Consider the following 16,716-nt stretch of genomic DNA (forward strand, 5'->3'; position numbering starts at 1 on the left):
AGACCAATCACAAGCTGAAACTTCTGAAAGAGCTGGGCGGGCATTGTTTCACATTTAGACCAACCAAAACCAGGTAAGTGAGCGGCATTCTCTGCTGCCCAATAGATGGATGGGGCGTTGTCCGGCAGCCAATGACTGGCGCTAGGGGGCGGGGCGAGACGCGTGTGTGAGGCCGAGGTACCTCGAGCGTTTGTGCGCCGAGGCTCGCGCTCTCAGGAGGCGGTGCTGTGCTGTGGTGCGGACCTCGGGGCGGCGTTGTCCGCGCGGCCAGGTGGGTTCAGGCGTCGGGGCCGGATCCTCTGGCCATCCGGGAATGCGCACAGCCCCACTCCTCTCGGGCTGCCCGGGAGCGCGCAGAGCCCCTCTCCCCGCAGGCTGCCCGAGAGCGCGCAGAGCCCCTTCCCCGCGCGGCCCGGGCCCAGGCCGTCCGACGCTCTGGCGCTCGCGGGCCAACTCCTCTTCACCTCATCCTTTTTCACCATCCTTGCTATGACCTGCCGACTCCGGCCGCCTTTCCTCTCTCTTGCCTTCCGAGACGTTCACCGTCAACCTCGGGATTTCAGCCCCATTTTCCCTGGAAACTAACATCTCTCACTTTGCTTTTTGTAGGCACCTGGAAGGGTGAAGGCAAGAAGCAGATGACGACGCTGAACACAGGCTCTGCAAGGTTGGGAACTGCAGTGGGCTTGCTTAAACTATTTCTGCCTCCCCTTACATGCCATTTAATCACTCTCCTCTTCTATAATCTTTGTCCTCATAAAGTGCTTTTGCTCAAAACTGCTGAAAATGCAGGTGAAAAGGCTTGCCAGCAGCAACCAATTTGAAAATCTGTTACGTGGATAGAGCGGGATTCTGACACAGCTTAAAGCACCAATTAACACTGTAAGGAAGGGCCTGGTCATCCCGCGTGTCCATAAGATACGGGACATATGTGATTATCACACACACAGCCTCTGAGAGAATTACAACAGCTCAGAGGCGACCTTCAGCATTGTCTTTACAGAGAATTTGTTTGTTCCTCATAGTGTGGCAGTGTTTGGCTTCCTTTGGTGGTTCTAGCCATATGTTTCTAGTTGGTCTTTCACACTGTCTCAAACCCAAATAAAAATATGCCAGACATTTCCTGCGAATATAAATTAGCTCATCACTCGTAGTTTTAATTGAGATTTTAGAAGTTGAGGAATATTAGACAGTGGGGGTTTTATTTTGGAAGCAGAAGGAAATTGAATATTGGAATAAGAGTCTAGTACGGTGGGCAGAAAGGGTGGGAGAATAAGAATATATATGTGTCCAAAACTGCATTTTCATGACTTTATATATGGAATTGTTTTTCTTAATTCTCAAAAAAGGAAAAATTGTAGTTTAGCATCAGATTCACTGTTTTGTGGAGTTTATAAGCTTTGCTTTACTACTTTTTCTTATCCAACTTGCAGCATGTAACATATAGTTCCTGTGTTTTGCTGTGGTAAGATTTTTTTGTCTTAGTAGAGAAAGAAGTCTGTTAAAGGGAATTAAAAGGAGTCTTTACTCAGGCGACAGCAGGCCATATGTTTGAGCCATTTTAGTGAATCACACTGCAAAGTGCAGGATCTTAAAGCTGTTGTGATTTGTGTCAAATGTCAAAGTCATAGGCAAACTACAGATCTCTAAGTTGGTCACTATTGTAAACTGTTGTAAGTCTGCATTTGAAAATCAAATGCACCTACCATGTCTTTGATAAAACTGTGTGTGGTGGTTACTTGTTTGGAAATTTAGAAGATGGTAGCTTGTGCTTCCATCACTTGATCTTAAAGGTTAGTAGAGGAGAGACCTATAAGCCAAGGATTAAATGCACAGAGAGTTCTGTAGTTGAGAGACTCGAGAGAAGCCCTGGCTTCCATGTTCCAACCTCAACTCACATTCCTCTAGACTTCCTCAAGTGCATGTCCTCACCCTTCGTGTCGTATGTAGATCATGATCTTACATCCTGAAAACCACTTATCATGTTAGATTTTGTTCCCTATATTTTACACAACAGAAAATGATTTTCAGAGCTGTGATTTCCCACCAACAGGTGCCAGAGTTAAAACTCAAATTCTGTCCATTTAACCCCAAAGCTAGAATTTTAGCACAAAACTACCCCTTGTTGCTCTGTCCTTTGGCATCTCCGTGTGAGCACCAAACCAAGAAGGTCCACTTTGCCTTATTCCTTAGCTTAGGACAAGGGCAAAGAGCAAGTGTGCTGCTATCTACATATCCATGTGCATGACTTAGTTTTCTTTTTGTGACAGATACTTGACAAAAACACCTGAAAAAAAAAAAAGGAGTTGTTGGTTCACAGATTGAAACATGTATAGTCCATCACTGCAGCAGGAGCTGGTCCCATGGTGTCCGCAGTCAGGAAGTAGGGAGAGATGAATGCTCAGCTCACCACGTGCACTCAAACGCGTGAGTTTGAGATGCTGCTGCTCACCGTCTGGGTGGGTTGGGTTATCCCTCCTCCATTAAGCTTTCTGTCATACCCAGCGGCATGTTTCTATGGTGATTCTAAATCTAGTCAAGATAATAATGAAGGTTACAGCAAGAATGACTTCAAAGGCACCACTAATATTTGGGGGTATATGCAAATTTTAGCAAGAAAGAAGATTTGCACGTAGGAATTGTGTTTGTGAATGATTCTCATTTCATGCTGCTCCCTCCAGATCCATCTAGGATGGTCTTTTAGTGTATTGGGAAATTTGCTCACTTACTCATTCATTCAACAAATATTTTCTAAGCACTTACTATAAGCTGTAGTCTACTTTAGATGATAGCAGACGAGCTAGAGATTGAGAGCCTGCCCCCCCCCCCCCCCCCCCAGCCTTATACTTGAGTCAGAAAGATGGACAGCTAGGGCATAAGTGGGTGGGGTTAGAATGACCTCATCTGGGTTGACACTAAATATACTCTTTCTTGATTCAAGACCCAAGAGGACTTCCAGACCATTTCTTCTTTTTTCATATTTTCTACTCTTTGAACTTTTCTCCAGTAACCTGTTGGTGTGTTGGGGGAGGGATGTGTTTGTGTACCCATCTGCCCCCAAAGTGCTGCTATTACAGACTCACCACCATGCTTGTCTTTTTTGGTGGCTTCTGAGGAACAATATAAGTCCTTGTGTTTATGACAAGTACTTTATTAAGCCATCTCCTCATTTGTGGTTTATTGTCAAAGACTCATGCTGACCTAATCTTTGGAATCTGAGTCTACCATCTACTAATGAATAACTGTGGTCCAACTTTAGACTTTTGAGCCTGTGTCCTAATTTCAAGATTGATGATATGTAGGAGACACTTTTGCATTCCAAGGAAGAGGCACACACACATTACCTGTGGCGAGGGGGGATAAATATAAAAGAGAATGGAAAATTATTTCATCATCCATATTATCTGAACCTTAGTGCTTTCAAAACCGTATAGAGCAGTGGTTCTGAGACCCTTTAATACAGCTCCTGATGTTGTGGTGACCCTCAACACAAAACTATTCTGTGGCTACTTTATAACTAATTTTGCTACTGTTATGAATCATAATGTACCAATATGTGACCCTGTGAAAAGGTTGTTCCACTTCAGAAAGGGTTGTGACCCGCAGGTCAAGAACCACTGGTATAGAGCAACAGCTTGGTAATTTTTTTTTTGGTTTGGTTTGGTTTTTCGAGACAGAGTTTCTCTGTGTAGCCCTGGCTGTCCTGGACTCACTCTGTAGACCAGGCTAGCCTTGAACTCTCCAACTCAGAAATCCGCCTGCCTCTGCCTCCCAAGTGCTGGGATTAAAGGCGTGTGCCACCACCGCCCAGCTTAGCTTGGTAATTTTTAAGATAAGATTTTAGTCCCGGATACCTACCTTCTCATGCTTTGTCCGTCTAACATTTATATCTTCCAAAGAAGACTAAGACTACCACATTTTAATCTTCTAAAACAGAAGATTCCTGTTGGACAGAATTATGAGTCAAGCCAGGTTCTTGGTTCTTGATCTCCAAGTTTAACCTATATATTGTCTTTAGCTGAGGTACATGAACAAAGAAAATGGGTTGGTTTCATGTCTTATCTATCTCATATATTCGTATATTTGAATAGGATTCTGGAGACAGTTACTTTTCTTCAGAGGATAACTGAGGGGTTCTAGGGTTTGTAGGCTTCTCTTTAGACACCTGTCTTACATGACAATAGATACTACCTGATAGAGCATCTGGCAAAATGGGTGACATATGTCAAACATTCACTATATATTCCTCCTGGTACTGCATCTAGTTGTATTGTGGTAGAACTACTTGTTCATATGGTTCTCTTCCTGACTATACTGAGCTCCACAGCAACAGGTTCCATAGTTCCATCCTTCTACCTTTGATGCTTAGTTGAGAACCTGATACATGGCAACTATTGCACAGGTATCTGATCTGGGCACTTCTCAACTCCTCCTGAAAGGCTTCCCAGAGAAGGTATTATATAAATAGATTTCCCCCTCACACTCAGCCAATGTCCCCATCCTTTCTTCTTCAGCACACAGACCATCTTTCTTCTCTGCTATTTCATAGAGTACCATGGTTTATTTAGCCAACTCCTTTTGGTGGATAATATCATACTATAACAAACAGTAATGATGAACACAGCCACACACCCTGTTCATGCTTCTACACCCTTGATGAAGCCTCTACAATCAGATTCCCAGCTGGTCACATGTTTAGTAGGCTGAAACCCTATTCTTTTTGTTTGTTTGTTTTTTGTTTTGTTTTTGTTTTTTCGAGACAGGGTGTTTGTTTGTTTTTTGTTTTGTTTTTGTTTTTTCGAGACAGGGTTTCTCTGTGTAGCCCTGGCTGTCCTGGAACTCACACTGTAGACCAGGCTAGCCTCGAACTCTTGAACTCTGAAATCCACCTGCCTCTGCCTCCCAAGTGCTGGGATTAAAGGCGTGCGCCACCACCGCCCGGCCGAAAACCCTATTCTTAATTCTTATTATATACAGTAACATGAAGCAAGAATTCCTTGCATGAAGCCAGTATACCCTTATGGAATGTATATTTATCTCATTAAAATAACTAACAACTCCAAAGATTAATCCATTTCTATTTTTTAAATGTATATATTTGTATGTATACACGTAAACATACACAGCAGGTATAAAATAAAAGCTACTGTTGAGGAAGGTGTCTCTGCAGTGCTCTGTAGGTTCCCATTATTTTCTCTATTTTTTTTTATGCTTTCCAATTTTTACAGCAGTATGTGCTATTTCCTTTTTTTGTTTTGTTTTGTTTTTGTTTTTGTTTTTCGAGACAGGGTTTCTCTGTGTAGCCCTGGCTGTCCTGGAACTCACTCTGTAGACCAGGCTAGCCTCAAACTCTCGAACTCAGAAATCCGCCTGCCTCTGCCTCCCAAGTGCTGGGATTAAAGGCGTGTGCCACCACTGTCCCGTATGTGTTACTTCTGTAGTGTAGAATTTTCATTGACTATCAAGCCCAGTGGTAGTGTCACATGCCTTTATTTCCAGCATTGGGAAGGAGAAGCAGGCAGGTAGATATCTCTGAGTTTGAAGCCAGCCTGGTATACAGACTGCATTCCAGGACAGCTGGGGATACATAGAAAAACCGTAATTGGGGTGGGGATGGAGGATGGGGTAGAAAGAAAGCAAAGTAGGATTCAAGCAAAGTAGGACCCACTCCTCATCTGCATGTTTGTACAGTGCCTTTATGTGCTCACACATCTCAGAAAACTCCCCTCAGCAATCTGCGTGTCACTAGCCACGCCCTTCCTCTAATTTAGACTGCATTTTACTCCTATCTCTTTTACGTCACATTACATGGTAAATCAGTTGTTGGTCTATCTGTTTCTGCTGTGTGAGCTCTATTTAGAGTGAGATTCATTGTATTTTCAGCACTTAAAACAGTGTATGATGCATGGGAGATTCATAAGTGGTGAGTGAGTAAACGACTTCATTGTGTTACAGATTGAAGAATTTAATCCCTGCATTAGTAAATTGTTACAGACACCTCAGTACCAACCAGAGTATTTTGTTTGTGATGGTTCATTTGTTTTGAGATGGTGGCATGTGGCCCAGGTGGGCCTGGAACTCTCTGTAATCAACATGCTGGGATTACAGGTGTATGCCAGCACACTCAGCCACAGATAAATTCTAGATTCTTATTATTTGCTAGAGCAGCTGTCTGAACTGAGGCATCAATTGCAGGGTGTCGGGGTGAGGAGCATGGGGGCTCTGGAAGCCATATCTCTGTAGAGAGGAGTTCTGCTTCAGTGAGCTTTTCTGGCTTGTCAGCTCTCTATGTCTGCTTTCCTTTCTCAGTCTCCCTTCTCAAACTGAGAAGTCAAGTTTTGAACCAGCATTTTAACAAGATGTTCATTTTGCTCCCTCACTCCAGAGAAAAATTTGGGTAGGGAAGGAGAAGGAAGAATTAGATTGTAGGCTAGCCAGCCACTGTTCTGAAGACTGGCAACACATCAGAAACAACACAGTCATTTTCTAAACAATCTAGGTTTCTGCAGTCTCTTTCTAAACTGTTTTGAGTTGTAATGTCTTAGGTGGAGCCTCAGTGCCTATGTGATTAGAAATTTCAGTAATTATGTATGTGTGCCTGTATGTATTTGTAGGCCAGAGGTCAATGTTGAATGTCTTTTTGAGACAGGTAACTCACTACACCTGTATCTCATTGATTCTGCTAGATTACCTGGGTGGTGAGCTTCTGGGGATCTTTCTGTTTCTGCCTCCCCAGTCTTGGGGTTACTGGTGTTTTACATAAGTTCTGGGGCTCAAACTCAGGTCCTCATAATCAAGCAGTTTGCTGACAGAGCCATCTCTTCAAACCAGTGACCTAAAGTAATTTTACATCTTGATACCAAGTCTTGGATCAATTAGTGCTGGTCTGTTGTTGTCATTTTCACCACTTTGTAGAATAAGAAAATTGAGAACCATATACTGTTTATCATAAAAAACATATGACTTGTCAGATTGTCCTTTGCACTAAATTAAGGTTTCCCTGGAGTCTTCAATGCTAAATAGTTTCCTATAAAATGGTATCAATAAGGAGATTTATACATTTTTCAATTTAAAAGATTTAAAATGTTACTAGTTTATGAGTTCCTGAAGACTTAAATGTAGTCAGTCTCAGAAATGAGATCCTTTGGGAGGTGAATCTCTAGACCAACTGAGACTCATTCTAGAAGGATGTGCCTCTTGTTGTACATGATACTCTAAAGCTCCTAGGACATCACTATTAGACATGCTCATACTTCTGAATAAACAGGAGAGTTTGAGAAAATTCAGTTTGTTTTCCTAGCTTTTCTGGAACTAAATGGGTAGTAATTAAGAACATGGACTTATTAGGTGAGGTGATACATGCAATTAATTCCAGATGCCCAGGAGGCTAAGGCAGAAAATGGCAAGTTTTCTACCAACCTGAACAACTTAATAATACCCTGTCCAAAAAACCAAAACAAGCCAAGTATGGCGGTATCTGCTTTTAGTTTCTTCACTAAGAGGCAAAGGCAGGCACATTTCATTCAAGGCCAGCCTGGTCTACATAAGGGAGATCCAGGTCAGCCAGAAAGACGTAGTTAAAAAAAAAAAAAAAAGGAAAAGGAGCAGCAGTATAGCTCAGTAGTAAGACACTTGCCTCCAGCAAGGGCTTCAGGAAGGAAATACATAAACTGAAGTCAGATACTTCCGTAAGTGAAGTAACACCTCAGGCCAGATTCATGTTCAGTGACAACGCTGGAGAGCAGAGAGCTTTCCAGAAGAGCCTGTGAGAGAATAGCCAGCAAGTACTGGGAAGAGCTGACACTTGTTCCATCCCCTGGATTTTAGGTGGTTCACTTGGTTTTTGTTTTGTTTTCCTACAAGTTATCTATAGAGGGATTCTCTTTTTCTAAAAGGTCTAGCATAGTGGTTCTCAACCTTCCTTTAATACAGTTCCTCATGTTATGGTGACCCTCAAACCATAAAATTATTTTATTGCTACTTCATAACTCCAATTTTCTACTGTTACAAATTGTAATGTACATTTCTGATATGCAGGATGTCTTATGTGAAACTCTCCCCACCCCGCAACCCCCAAAGGTGTCCAACTTACAGGCTGAGAACCTTTGGTCTAGTGGAACTCTTGGTTTAAATGCTTTCTCGATTCATGATGACTTTAGCTCTGTTTTTACAGTTTACACATTCCAAGGCTCAAGCAGTTTTTCCAGAAGTCCTGAAGTGTGGTCCACATTCCACCACTGAAGCCTTTCCCTCTCCAAAACCTGCCCATTCCTGACTGATCTTGTCTTCCCTGTCTTATAGCACAGGGAAGCACTTTTATTCCCAGAGAACAATTCTGTTTGACCTTGGTCTGCTGGACAAGATTTTATCAGTAGTTAACTTTGAAAGTTTGTCCCACTTGAAATATGGCTCTTCCCAGTGAACTTTGTTATGTATGTTATCTACTATGTTCAGTCTCATAATGTATTTAGGCTGCTCTCTTTTCTCCTCTTAGCTATGATAATTTTTTTAACTCAAAATTGTATCAAATATAATGGTCATTTGGGTGAATTTGTTGGTCTTGGGAGTGTAGAATTCTTTGACTTCAGATGATTCCACTGTGGTAGCTTTTATGTCTGGCCTTCAACTCATTAGCCACTCATGTCATTGAGGGCTAAATAGTAAACAAAAGCACAAAAACATTTTTTAGAAGTAAGTAACTGAGCCTGTCAGAAACAGATTGTAGTGGAGCGTCATCAGTGTTGGGAAATGCAAAGTGATCATCCCTGAAAGGCACAGATAACCTCCTGCCTGAGAAGGGAGATTTAGAATACTGGTAACATTTGAGAAATGACAGTCAGGAAAAATCATTTGTCGAAGCCCAGGAAGTGGTTGCACAGATGCATGCTAGAAGGTCACTCTCAGGAAACCTTCACGGGTACCAGTAAACTATTCCTTTTTTTTTTAATTTTTAATTTTTAAAAATATTTTTATTGGATATTTTATTTACATTTCAGATGTTATCCCCTTACCCCATTTCCCCCTCCCCAGGAACCCCCTATCCCATTCCCCCTCCTCCTGCTTCTCTGCGGATGTGCCCCTACCTATCCCCCGACTCCCACCTCCCCACCCTCAAATTCCCCCACACATGGCATCCAGCCTTCATGGGACCAAGGATCTCCTTTCCCACCTATGCCGGACAGGGCCACCCTCCCTTACATATATACAGCTGGAGCCATGGATCCCTCCCTATGTGCTCCCAGGCTGGTGGTTTAGACCCTGGAAGCTCTGGTTGGTTGGTATTGTTGCTCTCATGGGGTCAAAAATCCTTTCAGTGCCTTCAGTCTTCACTCTAACTCCTCCATTGGGAACCCCTTGATCAGTTCAATAGTTAGCTGTGAGCATCCACCTCTGAATAAGTCAGACTCTGGCAGACCTCTAAAGACACACCTATATCAGGCTTCTGTCAGCATGCACTTCCTGGCATCCACATCAGCAGCATCTACCTTTGGTGACTGCACGAGAGATGGATACCCAGGTGGAATGGTCTCCATAAGGCCTCTCCTTCAGTTTCTGTCCCACACGTTGTCTCCATATTTGCTCCCTTGAGCATTTTTTTACTCCTTCTAAGAAGGACCAAAGCGCCCCCACTTGGTCTTCCTTTTTCATGCGCTTCATGTGGTCTGTGAGTTGACTCTTGAGTATTTCAAGCTTCTAATATCCAGTAATCAGTGAGTGAATACCATGTGTGTTCTTTTGTGATTGACTTACTCACTCAGGATGCTATTTTCTAGTTCTATCCATTTACCTAAGAATTTCTCGAATTTGTTGTTTTTAATAGCTGAGTAATACTCCACTGTGTAAATGTACCACATTTTTTGTATCCATTCTTCTGTTGAAGGACATCTGGGTTCTTTCCAGCTCCTGGCTATTATAAATAAGGCTGCTATGGACATAGTTGAGCATATGTCCTTGTTATATGTTCGAGCATTTTCTGGGTATATGCCTAGGAGTGGTATAGCTGGATCCTCAGGTAATGCTATGTCCAATTTTCTGAGGAGCCACCACACTGATTTCCAAAGTGGTTGCACCATCTTGCAATCCCACCAACAATGGAGGAGTATTCCTCTTTCTCCACACCCTCGCCAGCATCTACTATCACCTGAGTTCTTAATCTTAGCCATTCTGACTGGTGTGAGATGGAATCTCAGGGTTGTTTTGATTTGCATTTCCCCGATGACTAAGGATGCAAGTACTATTCCTAATACAAATAATTTGAGTCCTATTTTCTCAAGTGTGTGGTCAAATGAAGATGATCACAGGGGAGATCTTTGGCAGAAATTATCCAGACTTCTAGAGTGGGGAAGATCCTTAGCAGAGATGTATTCAGACTTCCATTGTGTCATTTTAGACAATTTTGCTTTTGTTATCAGTTGACAACATTAGGGATTTGGTGAGAAAATATTTTACATGTAATAATTGCCCTCATTCATTTTTTAATCAGTCTTATTGGTTAAAATGGCATCATTTTACACAAGAGTACATTTCTTTTTGGAGCTAAGCTGAAGATGTTAGCGTTTCTCTGCTGACCTCTATTTGAATTTTTCCTGAAAAGACGATTGACTGCCTTCAAGTAGGGAAAATTTGAAGGCTGAGTACAATCTTGTGATTAAATATTGGTAAGTCTGTCTCTTGGTTCTGCCTTTGGAAGTGCTTTTAAGTGCATTATGGAGCCTTTTACGATTTTTGTACATAATCAGTAGGATAATGTCACAATATCTTTGGGACACTGTTTATAAAAGTCTATAAAAGTTAATAGGCATTAAGTTAAAATATAAACAGCCAGTTGTGGTGGTGCACACCGTAAACCACACTCTAGAGGCTGAGGTAGATGGATCGCTGTGAATGCCAAGCCAGCCTGGTCTACAAAGTGTATACAGCCAGGGCTATATACAGTGAGACCCAATCTTAAATGAAAATGAATGAATGAACTAATGAATGAATAACAAAAATGAATGAATGAATAAATAGGTGTCTGATTGTGCAGTTATAATTAAATACCTTTGACTGGATATTTACAAAGAACAGAAATTTTATTTCCTTGTGGCTCTGGATGTTAGGATCAAGGCAATGACTGGTTTACTTTTCTACTGAGACTGTTATGCTTATAGGATGGCACATTGCATCTTCTCTGCTGTCCTCACCAGATATAAGGCAGAAGTGTAAGAGAGCCAGATGCTGTTTGAAAGCTTTTAATCCCACTCCCAAGCCTCATCCCCTCCTCAAAAGGATGCTCTTTCTTACTGCTGTTATGTGGTAGGTCAGCACCTGAATTTTGGATGAGCTACATTCATATCATAGCAATAATAAATTAATGGATATAGTAAAAGAAATGACTAAATTAATAAAATTATTAAGTATTTAGCAAATTGAACAAGACTTCTTAGCTGTGAATTCCCATGACTTTGCATGTGCACTTAAAGGCTTATACAAGCACATATGTGCCATACAGAGGCTAGAGGTCAACATTAGATATCTATCCCTATTGCTTTCCACCTTATTTTTTAAAACAGCATTTTTTACTGAACCTGGAGCTCCTTGATTTCTCAAGGCTGGCTTGTCAGCCTGCCCTAGGAATCCTCTCCTTTTATTTCCACTGCCCCAGCCTTGGGATTATAGGTGCATACTATTGCATCTGGCTTTTTTACATAGGTGGTAGGGACTGAATTCAGGTTCTTTGTGCTTATATAGCAAGTACTGTGCCCACTGAATATCTCCCCAGGACTTAGCTATGGGTTTTTATTTGTTTCAAAGATTTCCTTAGGCTGGAGTTTGAAGAATGCCAATTTGGGAACTGCTGTTGTAGAAATTTTCTCTAGAATTTCTATTCCACATAGACTTTTGCCACTATATTAAGGGAATGGCCTGTAGTCCTCTGTATTCGTTCTTTAAGAGTGATCTGTAGCAAATTAACAAGCAAAAATGAAAGGCCTGACAAAGCAGAGTTGGAAGAGGTGCTGGGGAAGGCCTTGTAGAAATGCTTCCAAGTGATATGTTCCTTATTGAGAACCCTGAATCAGAATGTACTTTCTCAATGCTTGTCAAGTGCTTTTTAAATTCTGTATGTTTTGTGTTCTTGGCTCTGGTCCAGGAACCTGCCTTAAGCTTGTGGTCATGTTTCTTCTTCCCAGAGGGTCTGTATCAGTCTGCCGTGCGGCGTGCACTGCAACATCAGTAGAGAGGTTGTGTTTTATTTACACTGTCTTTCTAATCTTGGAGTCTTTCATTTAAAAGCTGCCTCCATAATTCGTCTTTGTTTTTTGTTATATTTTACTCTTAGGAATCACTTAAGTGATTTTTCTCAGTTTCTTGACTTTCTAATCCACTAGTAATTATTTTGTTATTTGGGGCACGTTGTGGTTTTACTTTGATTTGATTTTAAGGGAGCAGTCAGTTTGATATATACTTTGTATATATCAATGTAACCTGAAATTGTTCATCTTCTCTGGTGCTAGGAATACATTCATATACCACCACAGATATCTTAACTAGAAAGTTTTTTTGAAAGTGTGTGTGTGTGTGTGTGTGTGTCTTTTAGTACTGTAAATTGAACTCAGGGCTTCTTACATGATACACAAGGATCTACTAAACTATATTCCCAGTCCTCTTTATACTTAATTTTTTTTAAAAAGACAAAACTCACTAAGTTATTCAGTCTGATCTTGATGTCACTATAGTTCAGGTAGGCCTTGACTTTCAATCCCCCTGCCTCAGCTTCCTGAGTAGCTAGGATTACAGGCCAGTACCACAGGCCTAGCTTTGTCAACTTACAATTATAGGACAGTTGAGTTTCCTGTGTTTTTGACAAGCACATCCACAGTGTGTTTGTAAGTGCTGTTTTGTACTAGGTGGAGGATAACCAGTGGAGTATTTGTGTCTTGTGGTCAGAGTAGGAAAGCCTGATAGGATGATTCCGTATTTGTTTCCTACTGAAGTCTATGTATCTTCTCATAAAAATGGAAATGTGGAAGATAAGCTCATTCTAATTAGAGGGTATCTGATCCTCTACAGAAAATGAGCCACTCTTCCTGCTCTTATCTTGCCTGGACCCCCACCAAATGATGAGTTACTAATATGTAGTAAAGAAAAACCATCAAATATGGAGAGAGAAATACACATAGTATGAAGTAAAATATGGCACATAAAACAAGTTCTACATAAAAGGCTCATGAAGTTGAGTGTTATTGTTGTTTGTTTGAGACAGTGCCTCTTTTTGTACAGACTAGCTTCTAGCTCAATGATCCACCTGTCTCCACAGTGCTAACATAACTGTGTAAGCCATCACACCAGGCTATACATTTTTTTCCTTCTTTTAGTACTACAGATTGAACCCTATACAGTATGTGTCTGATTCCAGCACCTGAGAAGATGAAGTAGTTGAATTTCAAGCTCAAGACCACCTTGGGCTACATAGTAAGACCCTGTCTCAAAAAAAAAAGAAGAAGAAAAAAGAAAGAAAAGCTGGGCAGTGGTGGTGCACGCCTTTAATCCCAGCACTTGGGAGGCAGAGGCAGGTGGATTTCTAAGTTCGAGGCCAGCCTGGTCTACAGAGTGAGTTCCAGGACAGCCAGGGCTATAAAGAGAAACCCTGTCTCGAAAAACAAAAACAAAAACAAAAACAAAACAAAAAAGAAAGAAAGAAAGAAGGAAGGAAGGAAGGAAGGAAGGAAGGAAAGAAAGAAAGAAAGAAAGAAAGAAAGAAAGAAAGAAAGAAAGAAAGAAAGAAAGAAAAAAGAAAAGTGTGTGTCCATAGAAGCATGTGTATGGAGATGGCCCTGCAAATAATTAGGAGAACCCAAAAGGTAACCAGGAAGTTGGAGTTTGATAAGGTGGTCCGGCAGCTGTGTAGTAACAGTACTGCCACAGGTTGGAGTATCTCATGTGGTTCTGGAGGAGATGATCTCCCTCTACATGTTCTTCCTCTTCTGATTCCATCCTCACCATGCCATCATCTGTTACCTGGGATGGATCCCAGGCATTTGGACTTTAGATCATGGGAATATCTTAGTTTTTCAAAAGTAACAGTTGGGTCAAGCATGGTGGTACAGACCTTTAATCCTAGCATGGACAGATGGATCTCTGCGAGTGCAAGGCCAGCCTGGACAGAAAGAGCCACAGTGAGACCCTGAGTGGTGTAGTAGTGGTAGTAGTAGTAGTAGCAGCAGCCAGAGCATATCCTCCTGCCTTCCCAAGATCTAGACTATCCTTTATTTCTTTCTCAACTAGAGCCTCCTACAGTCACTTAAACATGTACTGATCTTACCAGCATAAAGATAAACCGTTTCTGCTAACCTCTTGCCCCTCTAGATCCCACAAAGTCCTGCTACTTTCTTTGGAAGCTATCTTTTAGCATCACCTGCAGTTTGTCCCACAGCTATTTGGCTTCTCCCTCCTTCATTTTCATGGAGAGAGCTCTAATTCAGATCTTAAGCAGCCTCTATGTTTCTTTCTGCCTTCTGTAGAGACTCCTCAACTCCTTTGTTGTTGTTGTTGTTGTTTGTTTGTTTGTTTGTTTTTCTAGATAGGGTTTCACTGTATAGCCTTGGCTGCCCTGGAACTAGCTCATAGACCAGGCTGACCTTGAACCCACAGAGATTTGCCTGTCTCTGTCTCCTAAGTGCTAGGATTAAAGGCATGTATTACCACCACCAGTTCAGCCACTTCTTTCTTATTCAACTTTCCAGCAGTCTTCAATATCCATAGATACTAAGCTGGGCGTATATTTGTATCTTACAGCTGCTATAACAAAATCACTATAAACTGGTGGCTTAACACTGATTTCATGGGGGCTGGAGATGGCTCAGCAGTTAAGAACACTGACTGCTCTTCCAGAGGTCTTGAGTTCAATTCCCAGCAACCACATGGTGGCTTACAACCATCTGTAATGGGATCTGATGCCCTCTTCTGGTGTGTCAGAAGACAGCTACAGTGTACTCATATATTCATAAATTAAATAAATAAATGTTTAAAAAAACACCTGATTCACTGTTCTAGAGCCTCATAATCCTCAAAACAACGTATCTGAGGCCCACAATCCTTCAGTGGCTCCGGGGAAGGCACTCTCCTTGCCTCTTTCAGCTTCTGTGGGTATTGGCCCATTTTGAAGGGAATATCACTCTGGGCTCAGCCTCCCTGGTAACATTACTTCCCTTTTCCTGTCTGCATTCACCTCCTCCTTGTGTTTCTTTTATGGGAACACTTATTAGTGTTCACTCGGATAATTCTAGATGGTTTCTTTGTCTCAGGGACTTTCATTTAATTACATCTACAAAGTCCCTTTTTAAAAATAAGATAGTAATTACTGATTTCTAGACTAGTATGTGGACTTATCTGGGTGGGGGTTAGGGGGAGGTGCTCACTTATCCTAGTGCACTGGATTTGTCTGCTCTCAGCTTCATTTTCATGTTGTCTTCCTCCACCTGAGTCCTTCAGGTCCTGGCACACATCAGAGCTGGGTCCTCTTTCCATCTGCTTTGCTCTTTATCTTGGTAGTGTATTTAATTACCTTTTATAAATGTTTAAAAAAACACCTGATTCACTGTTCTAGAGCCTCATAATCCTCGAAACAACGTCTGTGTTTAGCCAGATTTCTTTCTATTCTTGCTACATGTAGCCAAACCCCTTAACATCAGCACTGAGTGGTTCAGAGGCCTTGCATGTTTATCATGTCCACATTTGAACTTAGCTGAGCCCCTCACCGCCAGCAACACCCAAGAAAGGTTTGCTCTTCTCAAAGTTCCGTAGCCAGTGAACAATTATCATCCACCTGAGTCCTTGGCAGTTCCTCATCCTGACTCCCCAAACTCAGATCAACACAGAAAACCTCCTCAAATAGTTTGAGTCTGTGCTTCACTGCCATCATTGTAACTCGAGCAGCACCAGTTAGAGTCTCCTCAGTGACGTGGAGCTCATCCTGTGCTTTCAGCTCTAATCCAGTTTCTACACAGCAAAACAGAATTTGAACCATTTTGCTTTGTTCCTGAAAATTCCTTGTAATGGCTTCTTTTGGTTTTAAGGTAAATCTCGAAATCTTTCTTGTGGTCTCAGATCCTGTAAATTCTGGCCACGCTTACCTTTTCATCATGTCTGTTTTCTCATCTTCCTTCTGTGTGCATGGCTGTCTTTTTTGAGTTCCTAAAAGTTCTCTCAATGATGATTCTTTGAACATGTTTTTCTTTGCTTCTGCTCATTGCTAAACATTCCTAGGTATGAGTAAAATTGCCTACTCTAGATTAGATTTCTCCAACCTGGACTGCTCAAATAGTCTTTTTGTTTTGTTTGGTTTTGGTTTTGGGGGGCTTTGTTTGTTTGTTTTTCAAGACAGGGTTTCTCTGTATAGCCCTGGCTGTCCTGGAACTCATTCTGTAGACCAGGCTGGCCTCAAACTCAGAGATCCATCTGCCTCTGCCTCCCAGAGATTAAAGGTGTGCACCACCACTGCCAGGCGTAATTATTCTTAATTATTTATTCATCTCTCTCTTGAGAGAATGTACATACCACCAGGGCAGGAGCTGTGTATATTACCAAGACAGCGAGTAGCCTAAGTAGACTCAGATTTTAATGAATGAATAAATTAATAACCTGAGTTGATAAGATGTCATTTAAGGGGGTATATTTGGAATAAATTGAGAGAGAGAGAGAGAGAGAGAGAGAGAGAGAGAGAGAGAGAGAGAGAGA

General features: G+C 41.6%; 1 protein-coding gene across 1 annotated transcript in view; it reads left to right on the plus strand.

The window, feature by feature from the left end:
- Window positions 1-203: 203 nt before the first annotated feature.
- Paip2b (poly(A) binding protein interacting protein 2B) overlaps window positions 204-16,716 on the plus strand; it is a 30,125-nt gene continuing 13,612 nt past the window's right edge. Inside the window, exons 1-2 of the mRNA XM_028762265.1 lie at window positions 204-271; window positions 610-667. Of these exons, the coding sequence (XP_028618098.1) occupies window positions 639-667 (29 nt within the window). The 5' untranslated portion in view covers window positions 204-271; window positions 610-638. The remainder of the gene's footprint in view (window positions 272-609; window positions 668-16,716) is intronic.

This window comes from Grammomys surdaster, unplaced genomic scaffold, assembly GCF_004785775.1.
Source record: "Grammomys surdaster isolate TR1022 unplaced genomic scaffold, NIH_TR_1.0 133, whole genome shotgun sequence".
Classification (NCBI taxonomy): Eukaryota; Metazoa; Chordata; class Mammalia; order Rodentia; family Muridae; genus Grammomys; species Grammomys surdaster.